Source organism: Sciurus vulgaris (assembly GCF_902686455.1).
Source record: "Sciurus vulgaris genome assembly, chromosome: 18".
Taxonomy (NCBI): Eukaryota; Metazoa; Chordata; class Mammalia; order Rodentia; family Sciuridae; genus Sciurus; species Sciurus vulgaris.
The window spans coordinates 26,571,938-26,588,541 of record NC_136479.1 but is presented as its reverse complement, the minus strand read 5'-3'; the positions used below and the strand labels follow the sequence as shown (position 1 = coordinate 26,588,541).

The 16,604-nt window shown below is 50.5% G+C and overlaps 2 protein-coding genes across 4 annotated transcripts in view; one reads left to right on the top strand and one right to left on the bottom strand.

Moving 5' to 3' along the window:
* The window catches only part of SNX8 (sorting nexin 8), a gene marked incomplete at its 5' end in the record, with an annotated part of 54,525 nt that extends 49,170 nt beyond the window's left edge, over positions 1–5,355 (top strand). For all 3 annotated transcript variants that reach the window (XM_079120638.1, XM_079120637.1, XM_079120639.1), the window contains 3 exons: positions 244–381; positions 748–897; positions 2,834–5,355. In XM_079120638.1, the coding sequence (XP_078976764.1) occupies positions 244–381; positions 748–897; positions 2,834–2,944 (399 nt within the window). In that variant the 3' untranslated portion in view covers positions 2,945–5,355. The remainder of the gene's footprint in view (positions 1–243; positions 382–747; positions 898–2,833) is intronic.
* Positions 5,356–5,660: 305 nt separating this feature from the next.
* NUDT1 (nudix hydrolase 1) lies at positions 5,661–15,564 on the bottom strand. The gene is made up of 3 exons (XM_079120679.1): positions 15,374–15,564; positions 6,469–6,614; positions 5,661–5,933 (listed from the first exon to the last, which is right to left on the bottom strand). Exons 1-3 carry the CDS (start codon positions 15,523–15,525, stop codon positions 5,761–5,763), a joined length of 471 nt encoding a protein of 156 aa, XP_078976805.1. The 5' UTR covers positions 15,526–15,564; the 3' UTR covers positions 5,661–5,760.
* Between the last annotated feature and the right edge of the window lie 1,040 nt (positions 15,565–16,604).

The window sequence follows — 16,604 nt, the reverse complement described above, 5'->3', positions numbered from 1 at the left end:
GCAGGAAAACAGGTCTTCTGGAAGGGCCTTGGTAGCTTTCGTATTCAGCTGTTTGCTGCCAGTTTGCATGCCCCAGGCTCCCTGGGTCTGGACTCTTCACTGTCCCCTTGTGCTTTTTCCTGGTGGTAGGTGGGAGGACTTAAGATTGGCCGTGTGAAAGGGGCTCCAAAGTGTCCCTGGGTTTCGAGTTCCTCTGGGTCAGCTGCTGAGGGCCAGTGGATGAGTGCCCCTCCCTCCTCGCAGGATCTGTGTGAACGGCATGAGAAGGGTGTGCTGCACAAGCACCAGCGGGCCCTGCACAAGGACGGCCTGATGAAGAGGCAGGCGGTGCTCAACCGCGAGCCTGAGTCGGTGGAGCAGCTGGAGTCCCGTATCCTGGAGGTAGGTGAGCACGCTGGCAGGTGGCTGGGCCCGAGATGGCCCTGAGGAGCAGGAGGTGGCAGCCTTCTACTGGTCCCTCTGGCACCTGGAGCCCATCCTCATGGGCTCTTTTTGGTTGGCTGGATGAGCTTGTGGAATGTTGATGCCCAGAGCTGGGGTGTAGGGGAGGCAGGAAAGCTGCCCCAGGTTCCCAGAATGATGTGCTTCCTTGTACATGGTGCTCTGTGTCCCTGACCCTTCATCCCCTGGAGTCTTGCTTCAGTGGTTGCATGGAGGGGGCAGAGCCCCTGGGCTCAGGGCAGACACGATATGTGGGCAGGGGTGCTCTTCTTCCTGGTGTCTGTAGGGAGACTCTCTTCCTTGCAGCAAGAGAGTGTGATTCAGACCATGGAGCTTCGGAACTACTTCTCCCTGTACTGCCTGCACCAGGAGACGCAGCTCATCCACGCCTACTTGCCCCTCACCTCCCACATCCTCGGGGCCTTCGTTAACTCTCAGATCCAAGGGCACAAAGAGGTGAGGCCTTCCCTGCCCCACCCTTGTCCTGGCCAATGCCCTCCTGTTTCTAGCTGCAGCCCCTGCAGTTAGTGACCTTGGGAAATTATTTAGGACAGTAATGAAGTTGGGATACAGAGGGATGTGGAAACATAGTTCTTGTTCACATCTACTAATGTTGCATGTGGCCAAAATAATTGTAAAATTGTTTTCATGGTTCTTAGTGTGGAGAGGAGCAGAGAGAGAGATCAGAAAAAAATAATTTCTTTCCTTCTGGAAGAACTTGGAAAGTCAGGAAAACATGTCCAGGCCCCAATTCCTACTGTTTGGAGATGACAAGAGGGGATGATACACCATTATAGGGCTGGACACAGTGGCACATGCCTGTAATCCCAGGGACTTGGGAGGCTGAGGCAGGATGATCACAAGTTTGAAGTGAGCCTCAGCAACTTGGTGAGACTGTCTTAGGATGGAAATTAAAAAAAAAAAAAAAAAAAAGAAAAAGAGGAAAAAAAAAGACTGGGGATATACCTCAGTGTTGAGTACCCCTTGGTTCAACTCCGTTTTGTTTGTTTGTTCAGCAAACAAAAACCCTAAAAGAATCCATCGATTGGACATTTTTTCTGGAACCCCCTGCTTAGCTTCCTTGAGGTGTTGGCTCTTTATGTCTTGGAGAAGCAAGACTGAATCATCCTGAGACATTACAGATTGCAGGGACGCTCAACTGGCATGAGTGATCTGGAGCTGTGTGACTCCAGTGTGTGTCTTGGGCCCTCGCTCCCTTCTCAGCCAGTGATGTGTGTCTGCCCTTCTCTAGACAGCCTGGAATACCTGTGGGTCTGCTAAGGCAATAATTAAAACATGACACTGTCTAGTTCCTCTTTCCTGGCCCCAGCATAGTCCCTGGGCCCCTGCTTTCTGATATCTCTGGCCTGGCTTCCTTCCTTTTCAAGTAACTTTGCTTCCTGCCAGCCCAGGTCCATGAACGCTTCCTAAGAGGAATGTGTCACCCTGTGGCCACCTCCAGCCCCTGGCAGCAGGGGAGGAGCCCAGGCTCAAAATTTGTAAACCTCGACCTCAAGTCCCTTCTGCACAATTGTTGCAACCTCTTCTGACCTCTGGGTTCAGTTTCCTTGTCTGAAAAATGGTGTGAAGTTTGGCCCTGCCATTGTCCTGTGGTTGGCTTGGGCATTGGTGGGTGATGGGCTAAGGCAGCAATTACTGCTTGAATGCACCTGGCTGGGCTCTGTGGTGTTGGGCACAGCTTGATTGGAGTGTCCGCATCATCAAAGAATACACAGAAAAGTAGGCCAGTCAGTGAGGAACAGGTCTCACCCTGGCAGAGGCTTGTCAGGCCCTGGGAGAGGAGGCAGGCATCAGTGCTTCTGCACGGAGGGCCAGGAGGCATCATGTCACGGGAACTCAAACCTGCAGTTCTGAAAGGTCTCTGCAGCTGGTGGGGAAGGTGTGAAATATGGAGATTATCAAACAAGCTGGGAATAATTGTAACTGACCAAGTCAGTGGCCAGTCTAGACTGGAAGCCTTGCCAGACTGTCTGGGTGTTTGTGCATGATGTGGAACAGAGGGTGTAGAGCCTGCTCCAGAACTAGAGTTCCTGGTGCTTCTGGTGCCCAGGAGTTTCACAGCACCCCTGAGCCAAAGACAATTTTTATAGTCTGTTGATTGAAGGGCTCAGACAACATCACAGTAGTCTGTGTATTCTGATGAGTGGCGTTTCCTGGGAACATCTGAAATGCTCCAGAGGTTTTTTGGGGAGCCTCCTAGCCTTGAGGCCCTTTGGTCCGGTGTGCAGGGGACAAATAGGCCAGCCTGGGACTTCTGTGGAAGAGGGGCTACCATAAGAGAGTGGGAAGGGGCCAGTCTACCCTCACTTCCAGAAGCTCTGTGGTGGTGGCCTGGGGGAAGTGTGTGCCCATCCTGTTTCCTTTTCTGCAGATGAGCAAGGTGTGGGATGATCTGAAGCCGAAGCTCAGCTGCCTTTTCGCTGGACCACACAGTGCGCTGACGCCACCACGGTCCCCGCAGGATGGCGTGTGTCCTCACTAGCACCTGAGGCTGCAGCACAGTTCCCTGTGGCCTCACTAAAGCCTCTTTCCAAATGCTGTGTCCCTGGCCAATTCCCTTCAGGTGGCCACTGCCACCTGTGGTGCCCTGGTGGGTGAAAGGGAACTCAATCCATCTGAACCCGTGGGTGTGGCTGGCAGTCTCTCTCTTCCCTGGGTGGAAGGTCTGTGCCCCCCAACCCCTGCCCAGCCTGCCCTGTGGCTGCTAGCCCGGTGCTGAGAATGGAAGTTTCTCATGACACCCAGAGCCAGGGTTGCTGAGGCTCATTTTCGCACAGCAGATAATGCCTAGAGGAATGTGACGGGGGCTCTAGGTGCTAAAACAGTCCAGAGGGCTGACCTGGGGCAGGAGTCAGCTGAGCAGGGCAGATGGGAAGATGGGACTGTCCCATGGCCAGGCAGCTTTTGGGTGAGCAGATGGCTAGTCTGACAGAGGACTGAATGTTGACCAGTGTCTGCAGACATTCCAGGCTGGATGCTCACTGATGTAGGTTGCTGGAAGTAGTATTCGATGTTCTAGGGGACATCTGGGGATGTTTTAGTGGGTATCTACAGAGCCCTAGTATGAGGTCAAGTGCCCTCAAGCTTCTCCCTCCATGTGGGTGTACATTGTGATCCTGAGTGTAAGACAAAGGCACATTGAGATCTTTGGAGGTGAGCGTGGGTGCCTCTGTCTGTCCGAGGGCTAGAAACCGCTCTGTTCTCCTCCTTGTTTTGGGGCATCCAATGTTGGACTCCATGTTGTGGGGCACTGAGACTTTAGGGGTGGGTAGTGGACAGTGTGGGGGAATGTGTTGCCTTCAGCTGGGGCTTTGGGGGGGATATCTATGTGAGCGGACTTAACCCCTTTTAAAATGATTTCCTTCTTTTGGGTAACTGCAACCCCCACCCCACTCCTGTGCTCCCCCAGGAGACTGGCTATCTCAGGCAACTTCCTTCTTCTGGTGAAGAAAACCATTCTCGGAGCTCTGGGGGTCAGACCTGGATTGCTGCTGCTTACACTCCTTCTGTGGTGAATGTGGAGCCTTCCTTGAGCCCCTGTCCTAGTTGCCCAGGGAGAGGTGTAGAAATTCCTTTCAGCGATGCCCGTTAGACACTGAGGGGCAGGACTCAACCTCCCTGGACGTCCATGCAGCTTGCAGGCCTGGAACAGGAAGCCCCAGCATACCGTGTACCCTGTGGGTGGGTAGTCCTTACACTCAGGCCAGAGGACAGAGTATTGTGACGTGGTGGCTATGGGGATTTGATCTTGTCCCTGCTATGGAAGCAAGTCTTGGTTACTGTGTGGACCTGTGTCACCTGCAGGGCTTATTCCTTGACACCAAGACACATATGAGTTGTAACACCTGGCCCTGTTTGTGCTGAGCAGGCCACAAGTCTTCTTCTGTCCTGCCAGGATTCAGGAGCCTGGCCTATCTGGCTGTGAAGGTTGTATGGGGCTGGGGGCCTGTGTCTCCTGACTGGGCAAGGCTGCACTCCTCAAACCAGCCACTGGGACTTCCGGCCCCAAGCCTTCAAGATGGACTTTTCTGAAAATAACTTCACTGGCAGGGACCCTGGGTGAGTGAGGGAGTCCTGGTCACATTCCTGGTGCCTCCTGCTTGGAAGGAGATCTCAGGGTCCTTATGTTATGTTTTGGAAATGTGGGCCTATGGGAGGACAGCCTGTCTGCTGTGCTTCAGTGCCCATGCCCCAGGAGCCAGGGTGTGGGGCTGTTTCCTATGTGGCGACAGTTCAGTTTGGATGGTGCTACCTTCTTTCACCTCCTACCCCCAGGAAGATCAGTGGGGCAGTGAATACCTGCTAGACCACAGAGGCCATTTTCTGTTTCTCACATGGTCACTTCCTGGTCCTGGGTTGCAGGTGTACTCCCACCTGGGGCGGTAATGGCTACTCCCAGTTCTGGGGTGGAGTTCTTGTGGTGGCAAGGGACCAAGGGTTCCTATACATTTCCATGACTGTCCTGCTGCCTCAGCCTGCGTGCCACATTGCAGCCATGCCTGGCCTGGAGGAAGAACGGCTAGGTGTAACTCCTGGGCAAGGAGGATGGGTGGGATCTTGGCTGCCACCTTAGTTTGAACAGCCTGCATGGCCAGCAGGAGGGTGACTGTGCAAAAAAGGAGCAAGTAAAGCATTTTTGTCAGGCCCACCTTGCTCCAACCAGCTCACTCAGTGGTAAGGAGCTAGGCTGTCCAAGCCATGCAGAAAGGGAAGATGGACTATAGGTCACCATGGGGACACCTGGGACTCTGAACCGATGAATTCAGGATTTTTCTTAGTGTCCGAGGCCTTTTTTTGTGCTTTGCGTGAGCCAGTCCTATGTATGAAGCACTTTACTCAGCTGCAGGAATCAGTTACTACTACACCCAATAAACTGGAACTGTTTACAGGTGATCTGTGTTTTTTGGTTTTATCAATGAACTTGAAAAAAGTCACTCAACATGTCTGAAAGTCACAGGTCTTTTGTGCAGTGGTGATCCAGCTCTCTCTCTTGCTGGTGGTCCTAAAGGGGAAAGTGAATGGCCCATCCTCCTGTGGCAGGGCCTGTGACTGTCTGTGTCCCCCACGGTGATGGTAAGAGAACAATATGTTCTCATCTGCCCACAGCCTGCACACTGGGTAGACAGCAGGCCCTCCTTTGTCCCTGTCTCCTCAGCCTAGCAGGGTGGGTCTGGCCCACGCTGCTGCCTGGTGAAGACTTCAAAAGATGAAGACCTTTATTTTCCTTACCAAACAGAAAAAATGAGCCCTGACTCTTGGTGCCATGAACGCGGCTGAATTGGCAGTCTCAGCTCTGTGCTAGATTTCCTCCACCTCGTGCAGAGAGTAGTCCAGGATGGTGTCCTGACCCTGGAACTTGAAGTACCCCTGAAACTTCTTCTTCTGGAGCAGGAGTGGGAACCAGTAGCTGTCATCAGGCCACATGTCACCAAAGGGGATCTGGTCCAGCTGGAACCATTGAGGGCGCATTTCTGTACCAAGGGGCAGAAAGGAAGTGCACCATTGTCAAGGCCGATTTAGCCTGACCTGTGAGGAGTTACCCAGCAGGGTTTTACTTGAGTGGTGCTGGGATTGAACTGGGGGCACTCTACACTGACTACATCCCCAGCCTTTCTTTTTATTTTGAAGCGTCTCACTAAGCTGCCCAGCTGTCCTTGAACTTGCAATTGCCCTGCTTCAGCCTCCCAAATTGCTGGGATTAAGGTATATCCACTGTGCCCAGCTATTGCACAGCAGTTCTGTGTGAGGAATTTAATTTACTTTTGTACTTAATTCTCACGACTCTTTTTCCTGTCTTATAGAGCAAAGAAAAATGGGCTCAGAGCTGCAGGCTGCTGAGCTGTGTGGTGGCTGGGTAGCCAAGGTTCTAAGGCTCAGCCTGTGTTCAGTGCCTCCTTGGGAGGTGGGGAAGGTAGGTGGGCCTGAGGCCTTTCTCCTAGCCAACTGAGTGGGACTGGATGCGCTTCCTCCCCTGCTTTGGTGGGGAGCAGGCACCCCAAGGCTCACCGTCGCTTTCCTGGGGCATCCCCTGCACACTGTCAGTACAGAAGATGTGCACGTCCATCAGCTCAGGGGCACCCACGAACTCGAACACAATGTGGCCCACCTTGTGCAGCGTGTCCACTGTCAGACCACTCTCCTCCTGCAGTTCCCTGCAGGCAGAGGAGACAGGAGGAGGAGGAGGGAGGGTCAGAGCTCGATGACGGCAGGCCAAAGGCCAGGGGAGCCCAGAAGTGGGGTCCATGGGCTGCAGACCCCAGGAGGATGCCATCCAGGTTTAGTAGGTCCACATCTGGCCCAGCCTTGGAATTAACTTGAACTTTAAAAAATTTGGAGTTTGTGGCACATGCCTGTAGTCCCAGAGTCTCAGGAAGTTGAGGCAGGAGGATCACTTGTACCTGGGAGTTAAGAGACCAGTCTGGGCAACATAGTGATATCCCATCTCAAAAAAGAACAAAATCCTCTAGAATTTGGTTCAGGGGCTCTGGGGAGGGGCTGAGAGATGGTAAGGAACTATTTGGGGAGCATGGGTCTGAGCCACCCTCTGTGGGGTGCTGAATCCCATGAGTGGACAGCAGGGCAGGGCCCACTCCCCTTTCTTCAGACTGAGTCCATGCTCTCTTCTGTGTTGGAACCTTGGAGCCACCAGTGTGGTGATGAGAACACAGGAGCCCTTTGCTCTAGGCCCTTCTCCCTAAGAATGTGCTTCCAGCCTGACACCCTTGCTCTGAGAACACAGAACCAAATCACAGGCTCCGAGTCTCCTGAAGGTGGGGCTGTTGTTTTCAGTTCTGCCATGGAGCCAGCTCCTCTGAGCAGATCCAATAGGACAAATGCTCTTGGCCTTGCCCTTTGCATCCCCTTCTCAGGACACGTTCCCAGCAGCTCAGCCAGCTGTGCCTGGAGGAGGTGTGAGGGGATTGTCTAACATGGAAGGAGCCCTCTGATTCACTGGATAGAGTCGGAACGCCTCCCCGTGAGGGGTTTGGTGCTGCTGATTTAAAAGTATTTTAAAATTACGTGTTCACTGTACACAATCCAGGAAACAGAAGACCCATGAACCTACCACCCAGCAAGACTTGTGTTGCTGTTTCACTGATTTCCCTTGAGCCTCTCCCTGTACATCCTGGAACCGTGCAGACATACTGCACGCTGTCTAACTTGCACTTTCCACCCAGTGAGCAAGGAGCATGTAACATTCTGCCCTCGAGGAGCCTGGCCAGTTTTTCAACTGCTGCGTCTTGTGGAGAGTAAACAAAGTTCAACTTTTGGTCATTGTGAAAATGCTGTGCTGAGCACGTAGGTCTGCACACCTTGTACCACCAACCCATACCCAAGTGCACACAGTGCTCAGGCCCTTCAGAAGGCACTTCCCAGAAGTGCTTGGAACCCTGAGGACATATGAAGCTGTGAACTCCACCTGCCCCTCCTGTCATGGAGGCTTGTCTTCCCATTGCCTTGGAGTTATTTAAAAAAAAATTTTTTTTTTAGTTATTGACAGATTTTTATTTTATTTTTATGTGGTGCTGAGAATCAAATCCAGTGCCTACGTGCTAGGCAAGTGCTCTACCACTGAGCCACAGCCCCAACCCTGGAGTTACTTTTGTTTCTCTAAAAGTACCATCTGACCATTTATAGCTGTAATAAAGTCTTTTAGCTTTGATCTCCAAGTCGTGTGGGGAACATGGTACTGTCTGTAGTAAGCAGTCGGGGAGCCACTTTGCTCATTTGCAAAACACACACACATTAGGTTAAGTGGTCCTCTGCTGCCACTGAAAAGACTACCTTTTGCTTCTAATTCATGTACACAGACCAGAAATCGGCACATTCATTGAGATGGTTAATTAAAACGACTGGATCTAAAAAAAAAAAAAAAAAAAAAAAAAAAAAAGAGTGTTTTCACTTGGGGTATGTGCACAGTGGCTCCTCAAACGTCATGGAGTGCAACAGGGCCTCACCCACCTCTTTGGCAGTAGACTGCCAGTTCTCCCTTTAAAAAGCGTCACCTACTGATGTAATGTTTTGACTGATTTTGGTTAATCCTCCCCCAGTCTGTGGCAGTGCACGAGGTATCAGTAATCTTGGTGACAGAGCTAGGTTCCATTTCACAGGCTGGGATAATTAGACAGATGAAGACGACCCTGTTAGTTTTGCTAAAGAGTCTGCTTGTATCTGTGATGCAGATGGCAGATGGAGAACTGGATGAGCAATGAATTAGACGTAAACACAGAGCAGAAACTGTGCTCTGTGGTGCGGGAGGTGGAGGTGGAAGGCCCCAGGACTTGGCATTAGCAGTTCCCTCCACATGGTTCTGCATCCTGGCAGCTGAGGTGGTGTCATTGGGTGCTGGCTACAAAAACTGGCTCACGTCATGCACCACAGCCCAGACCCAAAGCCTAAGGCATTCCAAGTCACCAGTGCCTGCATGCTCCCCAGGCGGAGGAGGGGCGGTGGGTGATACTGAATATGATACTTCTGGCTCCCTACCAGTTGTCCCCATGGGAATGGATAAGCACCTATGCTTGCTCCCTGCAGGTGAGGAGGGGGACATGTTCCCAGCTCTGGGACCCTCCTGATGGAACAGGGCAGGCAGTGTGTGCAGGAAGCACACAGAAGAATCTTTGGGAGAGGCAGCTGCCAGACACGGAGGTCTCCCAAGAAGCAGCTCCATTCATATGTGCACACAGGGCCCAAGTCAGCCTGGCCAACTCCGGTGCCTCCTGACCCGCACCTGCATTCGAATGTCTGAGGGGCTGCAGCACTTTGCTCTCCTGCATGCCCCTCTTGCCCCACAGGCAGAGATGGGGCACAAGGGTCTGTCAGATGGTGTCCCTTCCCTCGACTGCATTCTGCACACCGCACTCTGGGCTGGTGCCTAGAGAGAAACTGCTCAGAGCTAACCAGGGGCTCCTAGGACCCAGTGTGGTGCCACAGTCCACAGGGCTGATGGGTCTAAACGGCAGTATGTGCCCCTTGATGCCTAACCTCTGACCTTAGTCCAAGGGTGAGGCCAGTCTCTGCCTTAATGCAGTCCCTGAAGCATGGGAACCACTCCTACTCTGTGACTACCAGGAGGGTGTTCTCTGCAGGAGCCGCTGCCTCCAGAGGCAGTGCACAATCCTGTGGATGCCAAGTTATGGAAAGGGCTGGGGCAGCTGGGCCCAGGCAGGTCCTGGGCTGAGCAGCTCTGGTGCAAATTATGATCCTCGACTACTGAGACAACCTCCACAGTGCCACTGGAGAGTGACCCATTTTAGAGGGTAAGATGGTCTGAACAACAACAGTCATCTATGGTAAGACCAGGAACGTGGCCATGGGCTTGCAGGCTGGGTCCCCCATTGCAGGACCAGTCGGCATCCAGTTAGCTTCACTAAGTGTGTATGTCTGCCCTCCCGTCTACTGCCCTATGCCAGTGCTGCATGAGGTGGAAAGGAAGCTGTGTGGTTTGCACTGCACTCTCTTCAGCTGTAACAAAGGTAATGTCAGTGCAGGGGAACATGATCTTTTTAGTAAGTGATGTGCCATCTACAGAGCTTTGGCGGGGGGGAACCCGTCTTAACTCCTTGCCTTATCATTTGTAAAAACTCAATTCTGCATGGATTGTAGATTAGGGTCCTAATTTTTTTTTTTTTTTTTTTTTTTTTTTTTTTTTTTGTGGTGCTGGGGATTGAACCCAGGCCCTTGTGCTTGCAAGGCAAGCCCTCTACCAACTGATCTATATCCCCAGCCTGGTTCTAAAATTCTTACGAGAAAACTTAGGTGATTGTCTTCCTAGGCTTGGGATAGGTAGATTACCTCAAAGGAAATAAAAAATTCTAACCATAAAAAATATGTGAATTGCATTAAAATGATGAACCTCTGTTTATTAAAATATCATTAAGAGGACCTTGGAATCAGACCAGAGACCTGGCATCTTATAGAAGAAAAAGGAGGTCCAAATCTTCAACTTGTTGGGTTAGGATCAGACTTCCTTAATAGGACTCCCATAGCACAAGAAATAAAAGCAAGAATCAATAACTGGGATAGATTCAAACTAAATAGCTTTCTCTCAGCAAAGGAAACTATCAGCAATGTGAAGAGAGAGCCTACAGAGTGGGAGAATCTTTGTCACTCATACTTCAGATGGAGCACTGATTTCCAGAATGTATAAAGAACTCAAAAAACTCTACACAAAGAATTCAAATAACCCAATCAACAAATGGGCTAAGGATATGAACAGACGCTTCACAGAAGATCTACAGGCAATCAACAAACATATGAAAAAATGTTCACCATCTTTAGTAATAAGAGAAATGCAAATCAAAACTACACTAAGATTCCATCTCACCCCAATTAGAATGGCAATTATCAAGAATACAAGCAACAATAGGTGTTGGCGAGGATGTGGGGAAAAAGGTACACTCACACATTGCTGGTGGGATTGCAAATTAGTGCAGCCACTCTGGAAAGCAGTGTGGAGATTCCTTAGAAAACTTGGAATGGACCTACCATTTGACCCAGCTATCCCACTCCTGGGCCTATACCCAAAGGACTTAAAATCAGCATACTACAGAGATACAGCCACATCAATGTTCATAGCTGCTCAATTCACAATAGTCAGAATGTGGAACCAACCTAGATGTCCTTCAGTTGATGAATGGATAAAGAAACTGTGGTATATATATACAATGGAATATTACTCAGCTATAAAGAATAAAATTATGGCATTTGCTGGCAAATGGATGAAATTGGAGAATATCATGCTAAGTGAGATAAGCCAATCTCAAAAATCCAAAGGGCAAATGATCTCATTGGTAAGCGGATGATTACACATAATGGGGGGTGGGAGGGGTCAAGAATGGAGGAAGGAGGGACTGTATAGAGGGAAAAGAGGGGTGGGGGGAAGAAAAAAATAACAATGAATCAAACATCATTACCCTTTGTAAATGTATGATTACACAAATGGTATACTGTTACTCCATGTACAAATAGAAACAACATGTATCCCATTTGTTTACCATAAAAATAAATTTAAAAAAAAATATCATTAAGAATCAAAGAGCAAGCTACAGAGTGGAGGATATTGGCGACACTCCCAGCTGACAACTGACACCAAAAGTATAGAATGAAGTTGGGTGCAGCTGCTGCGCCCGTAATCCCAGCTACGTGGAAGGTGGAGGGAGGGGAATTACAAGTTTGAGGTCAGCCTAGGCAATCTTAGTGAGACTGTCTCAAAATAAAAAAGGGCTGGGGATGTAGTTCAGTGGTGGAGTACCCTGGGTTTAACCCACACCAGCACAAAAAATTGTGCATGATGAACTGAAAATCAAGAAAAAGGCAACCCAATTAAAGAAGGGCAAAGGCTTAAGTTGACCCTGGAGGACATGCCAGTGGAGCAGATGCTCAGAGGCTTGGCTTCATGAGTCATCAGGGCAAACAACCCACAACGGGATGGCACCACACTTGCAGCATGGTTAAGAAAATAAGTGTTGCTGAGGGCTCCGAGGAACCTGAACTCAACCCCCCCTGGTGGGAGTTTAAATGAGTGCAACTGGCACTACTACAGCTCTACAGCTAGTTTCCTTCTGAGTGACCTACCCACCAGGAGAGAGTACAGTGGGCACTGGAGTGTTGGGCGCTGTGCCATGTTGGCGGCATCTCATCACATCGGCAGCCAGGAGGTTAATTGACAAGCACACTCAGGTGACTTTTCTCGTCCACGCACACAATGTATGCGCGTGTGTTCTCGAGCACTAATTGCCTCCTCGGAGCATCTCGCCTAATCTTTGCGTAAGAGGCGTGGCCCTGCTCTCCGCGTCCTGGAGGTGATATAAGCGTTGGTGGAGCGAGACAGACACAGCAGCCATTAGAAGCAGCCAGAGGGAAAAACACGCCACAGCAGCCATTAGCAGAAAAGCCAGAAGAAAGAACACAGCAGCGAGTAGGGGCAGCGGCAGAAGGCAGATTGCGGAATGGAGAACTGAGACGCATCACTAGGGCACAGGGTGGCCTCTAAGCAAAGCCTGTCTTTCAAAGTTTCTCTCTTAAGCAAAGTCTCTTTCTCTCTGATAAGCGGGGTCTCTCTCTCTCTCCTCTCAAAGCAAGTAAACCTCATTTCCTCTATCCTCTATGAACAAGCAAGAAAGCAGCGCACTAAAGAGAAAGATAAAGTGCCTCAGTTTCCACTCCACCACCCATAAGACCCGTGCAAGTTGTTGCTGCAGGCGGTGACAAATATCCACGGATTTTGGAACCGCAAAGAGCCAGCGACGCTGGAGGACACATGAAGGGGGCTGTTCATGGCAGCACTCCCTGCATGATGGCAGATGCAGCGTATTCATGTGCTGGAATACCATATAGCAGTGAGAAGGAACGAGCACTGCTGCACATACATGTAATGTTGGGACAGAAGCCAGACAATAATAAGAGTGCCTCCTTGCTGGGCGAGGCTGTAATCCTAGCAGCACGGGAGGATCACAAATTCAAAGCCAGCCTCAGCAACTTGGTGAGACTCTAAGCAACTTAGCAAAACCCTGTCTCAAAAAGGGCTAGGGATGTGGCTCAGTGGTTAAATGCCCCTGGGTTCATTCCCTGGTACCCCTGACCCCAAAAGAAAAGGGGAAAAAAAAAAAAAGGTTGGGCGCAGTGGCCCACGCCTGTAATCCCAGTGTCTCAGGAGGCTGAGGCAGGAGGATCGCAAGTTCAAAGCCAGCCTCAGCAAAAGGGAGGTACTAAGCAACTCAGACCCTATCTCTAAACAAAGTACAAAATAGGGCTGGGGATGTGGCTCAGTGGTCAATTGTCCCTGAGTTCAATCACTAGTAACCACCCCCCCAACAAAAAAAGAAAAACCAGGAAAAAAACCTTTGAAACACCTTTAGACCTGGCTTCATGGGAGGCTTCTGGGGAAGGAGCTGGGAAGTGAATAATTAAATATGATTAGAAAGATTCAGAGTGCTGGAGGAAAGAAACAGGATGAGGTGTATTGAGAACTGCAGGGTAGGGAGAGGCACCTTCTTAGATGTGAAGGCTGAGGAGATGTCTGCCAGGTGAGGAGGACGGGCAGTCACTGCGGGTCTGAGGGACAGTGGGGGAGAGTTGAAGCCAGGTCCTCGGGGGTGCTTGGTGGACGATACAGGGATTGGGGGCGGATTTTAAAAGCATTGGGAACTGCGGCAGGGTTTAGTGTGCACGTGTGCATGCGTGCAGTTGGATACTGGGAAAGGCGGAAGCAGACCGGTTAGGGGGCTGCCGCACCTGTTCAGGTGAGGGGGCTAGTTTGGATGCAGCAGTGGACAGAGCAAGTTACACAGAGAAGAAATAGCATGCTTCCTGATCCATCCACTTCCTTCCCTACCTCAAACCCCAGTCTGAGGGAGGGCCACCATCATGACTGGCTTATGGGTCCAAAGTGATTGACTCTCAGGTTTGTCCTTCTAGAAGTGAATATTTACCCAGGGTAGGAAGAAATGTTCCTGAGGTTCTAAGAAACAAATCGGCTGTTGAGGGCACCTGCCAGTCTGCTTGCAGCTGGCGGGACAAGGAGCCACCTCTGCCTACCCTCAGTCCTTGCCACCAAAGTCCAGGTCTTTGGAGAGTTCTCCCTGTACCCAGTCATCTACCCTCCATTTTTATCTTGGTCACTTAGGACCCTGGGTGTGGACAGGTCTCTTTCCTGTACACATCTCCTGAGCTCCACAGTGCTCCATAAATCAATGACTTAATGTGCCATCCAGGCAGATCAAGGGCAGTCAGTGGATGTCAAAGGACCGTGTGTCTCCTCTTTAGCACACCCTGTAGGCTACAGGCTGAATGCTAACGCTCACCAGACCCATTTTCTCCTCAGCTGTGTCCAGGCACAGGGTTGGCTGCAGAGGCTGGAAACTGCCAAAATGACAATGAACTTGTCAGCTTGGCAGCAACCTGGGTCCCAGGCCTAGGCAGGTATACTTTTTTTTTTGATGGTGGTACTAGGGATTGAGCCCAGGGGTGCTCTATCACTGAGCAACATCCCCAGCCTTTTAGTTTTTATTTTGGAACAGGGACTTGCTAAGTTGCCAAGGTTGGCCTTGAACTTGTGATCCTCCAGCTTTGGCCTCCCAAGTGTCTGGGATTAGAAGTATATATCCCTGCACCTGGTTCATGCAGGCCTCTTCAAACTGAGGGCTGTGACCCTGCTGTGCCCTGTGAAATCATATTAGTATATTGCCAACAGTGATTAAAAAAGATCAAATGTCCATGGGTGTCATCATCTTGGTGGCATGTGCCCTTAGTGTATGTGCTACTGTTTACTGTGGGTTGAAATTAAAAAAAATAAAGTTGCTGGGCTTCAGCATCCCAGTCTCTCTCCTCTCCAGGGGCCTCAAATATGTATTTGGGCTTTTCCTCTCTCCAGTGGCCTTACGGGTGCCAGTTATTTTCAGAACAAGAACATGAGCTAAGGTTTGTGCAGGGTGTCACAACACTTGCACTGATGATCTCTTATCCTCACTAGCGTGTGAGAACAAGAAGAGCAAAGAGGGTGACCTCTGGAGGATCATGTGATCTTGGGCTCAAACTCTCTAGGCTTCAACTCCCTGCCAAGGGAACCTGGGCACAGGATTGAGACTGTGTGTGAAAGGTTTTAGATAAAAGAAGCCATCAGCTCCTCTGAAGGAGGAGAAAGCCATGTGGCTGAGGAGCCCTGTGCCCACAGGGGAGGAAGTCAGGACTGTCCAACTTGAGCCAAACACCCTGAGCAGGGCTCACCTGGGAGAGCACATACATTCAGTACACACTGGCCAGCGGCTCGAACACCCTCCATGCACTTTCTCAGTCTTCCCAACTCTCCTGAGAGGTGAGTACTGCTGTACATGCTCTGGGTCACAGCTCCCAGCAGTGAGGTCGAGGGTGTGGCTCTACAGCTTGAATTCTTGTTCCTGACACTTCTCACCTCTTGGCCCCATCCTCGATGGTCTCTCCTTCTTGTACTTTGCCCCCGAAGCCATTCCAACGGCCGGCCCCAAAGCCCCGCTTCTTCATGCCCAGCAGAACGCGCTGGGGCTGCAGCACCAGCACCAAGGTATAGAGCCTGGAGGCAACCATGGTCCCCTGGGGCTCTGTGAGGAAGGCAAGAGGCCAGAGTCAGCCCTCACTGGGTGTCTGAGAAAAGGGACTAGAGGCTGTTCATGGGTGGGGCTAGACAAGCAGGGGAGGTGGGCTTGTGGCTGGGTTTCCCAGGAGGCCAGTCTCCTTTATTCTCACATGGACCTGTGTATGAACAAGGCTTGGCTTCTAAAGCAGCTCTGATGATGACAGTAAGTGATGGCAACGCCAGCTATCACTTATTAGACAATGATTATATACATCCATATTTCTGTATCTGTGGGGGATTAGTTATAGGGACCCTTCAGGTACCAAAATCCAAGCATGCTCAAACCACTTAAGTAAAACAATATATCTGCATATAATGATGAACATCCTCCTGTATACTTTGTTATCTCCAGATGACTTATAATACCGAGTGCAATATAAATGGTTATGCTAATTGTTACACAGTATTCTTTGGGGATTAAAGACAAGTTTGTATATATTCGGCACAGAGGCAATTGTTTTCTGAATATTTTTTGTCCACTGGTTGAATCATCTGGGGCTGAACCCAACGTCAGAGGGTTAATTATAGTTATTTTCAAAATTTATCCCTCTTAATAGACCTAACTGCGCTAAGATTTGCATTCAGAGAAGGAAACGAGCTCAGTGAACCTAAGTTTGATCCCAAGTCAAACAGCAGAGCCAGTAACCAAACCTGGGTCTACTGGATGCCACCATCTAGTGTGCTCACAGCTCCCAGTACTGCCCTAGGTAGTGAATCTAAGGGGTCATCAGGGGCTCCCTAATGCTAGGGGCTGGGGTGCTGGCAGGCTGCTTAGCCACAGGCGGAACTGGAGGTCACTTGTAAATGGAGATTGTTATCAGGGTTGCAGGCAGTGCACGTGGGGTGAAGGACTCGTTCTTGCATGAAGTAGGTTTGGCAAATGCTTGTTCCCCAGTCATCCCTTTCAGGGGCTGTGCCGGGTATTGGATCCCGGGCACGGGGTCCTCTCCCCAGCCTACACCTACCAGATCCCTGGGTCCAGTTCACCTCACCCAGGATCCCCCATTTCCCTCCCCTTGCGCTCCTATGT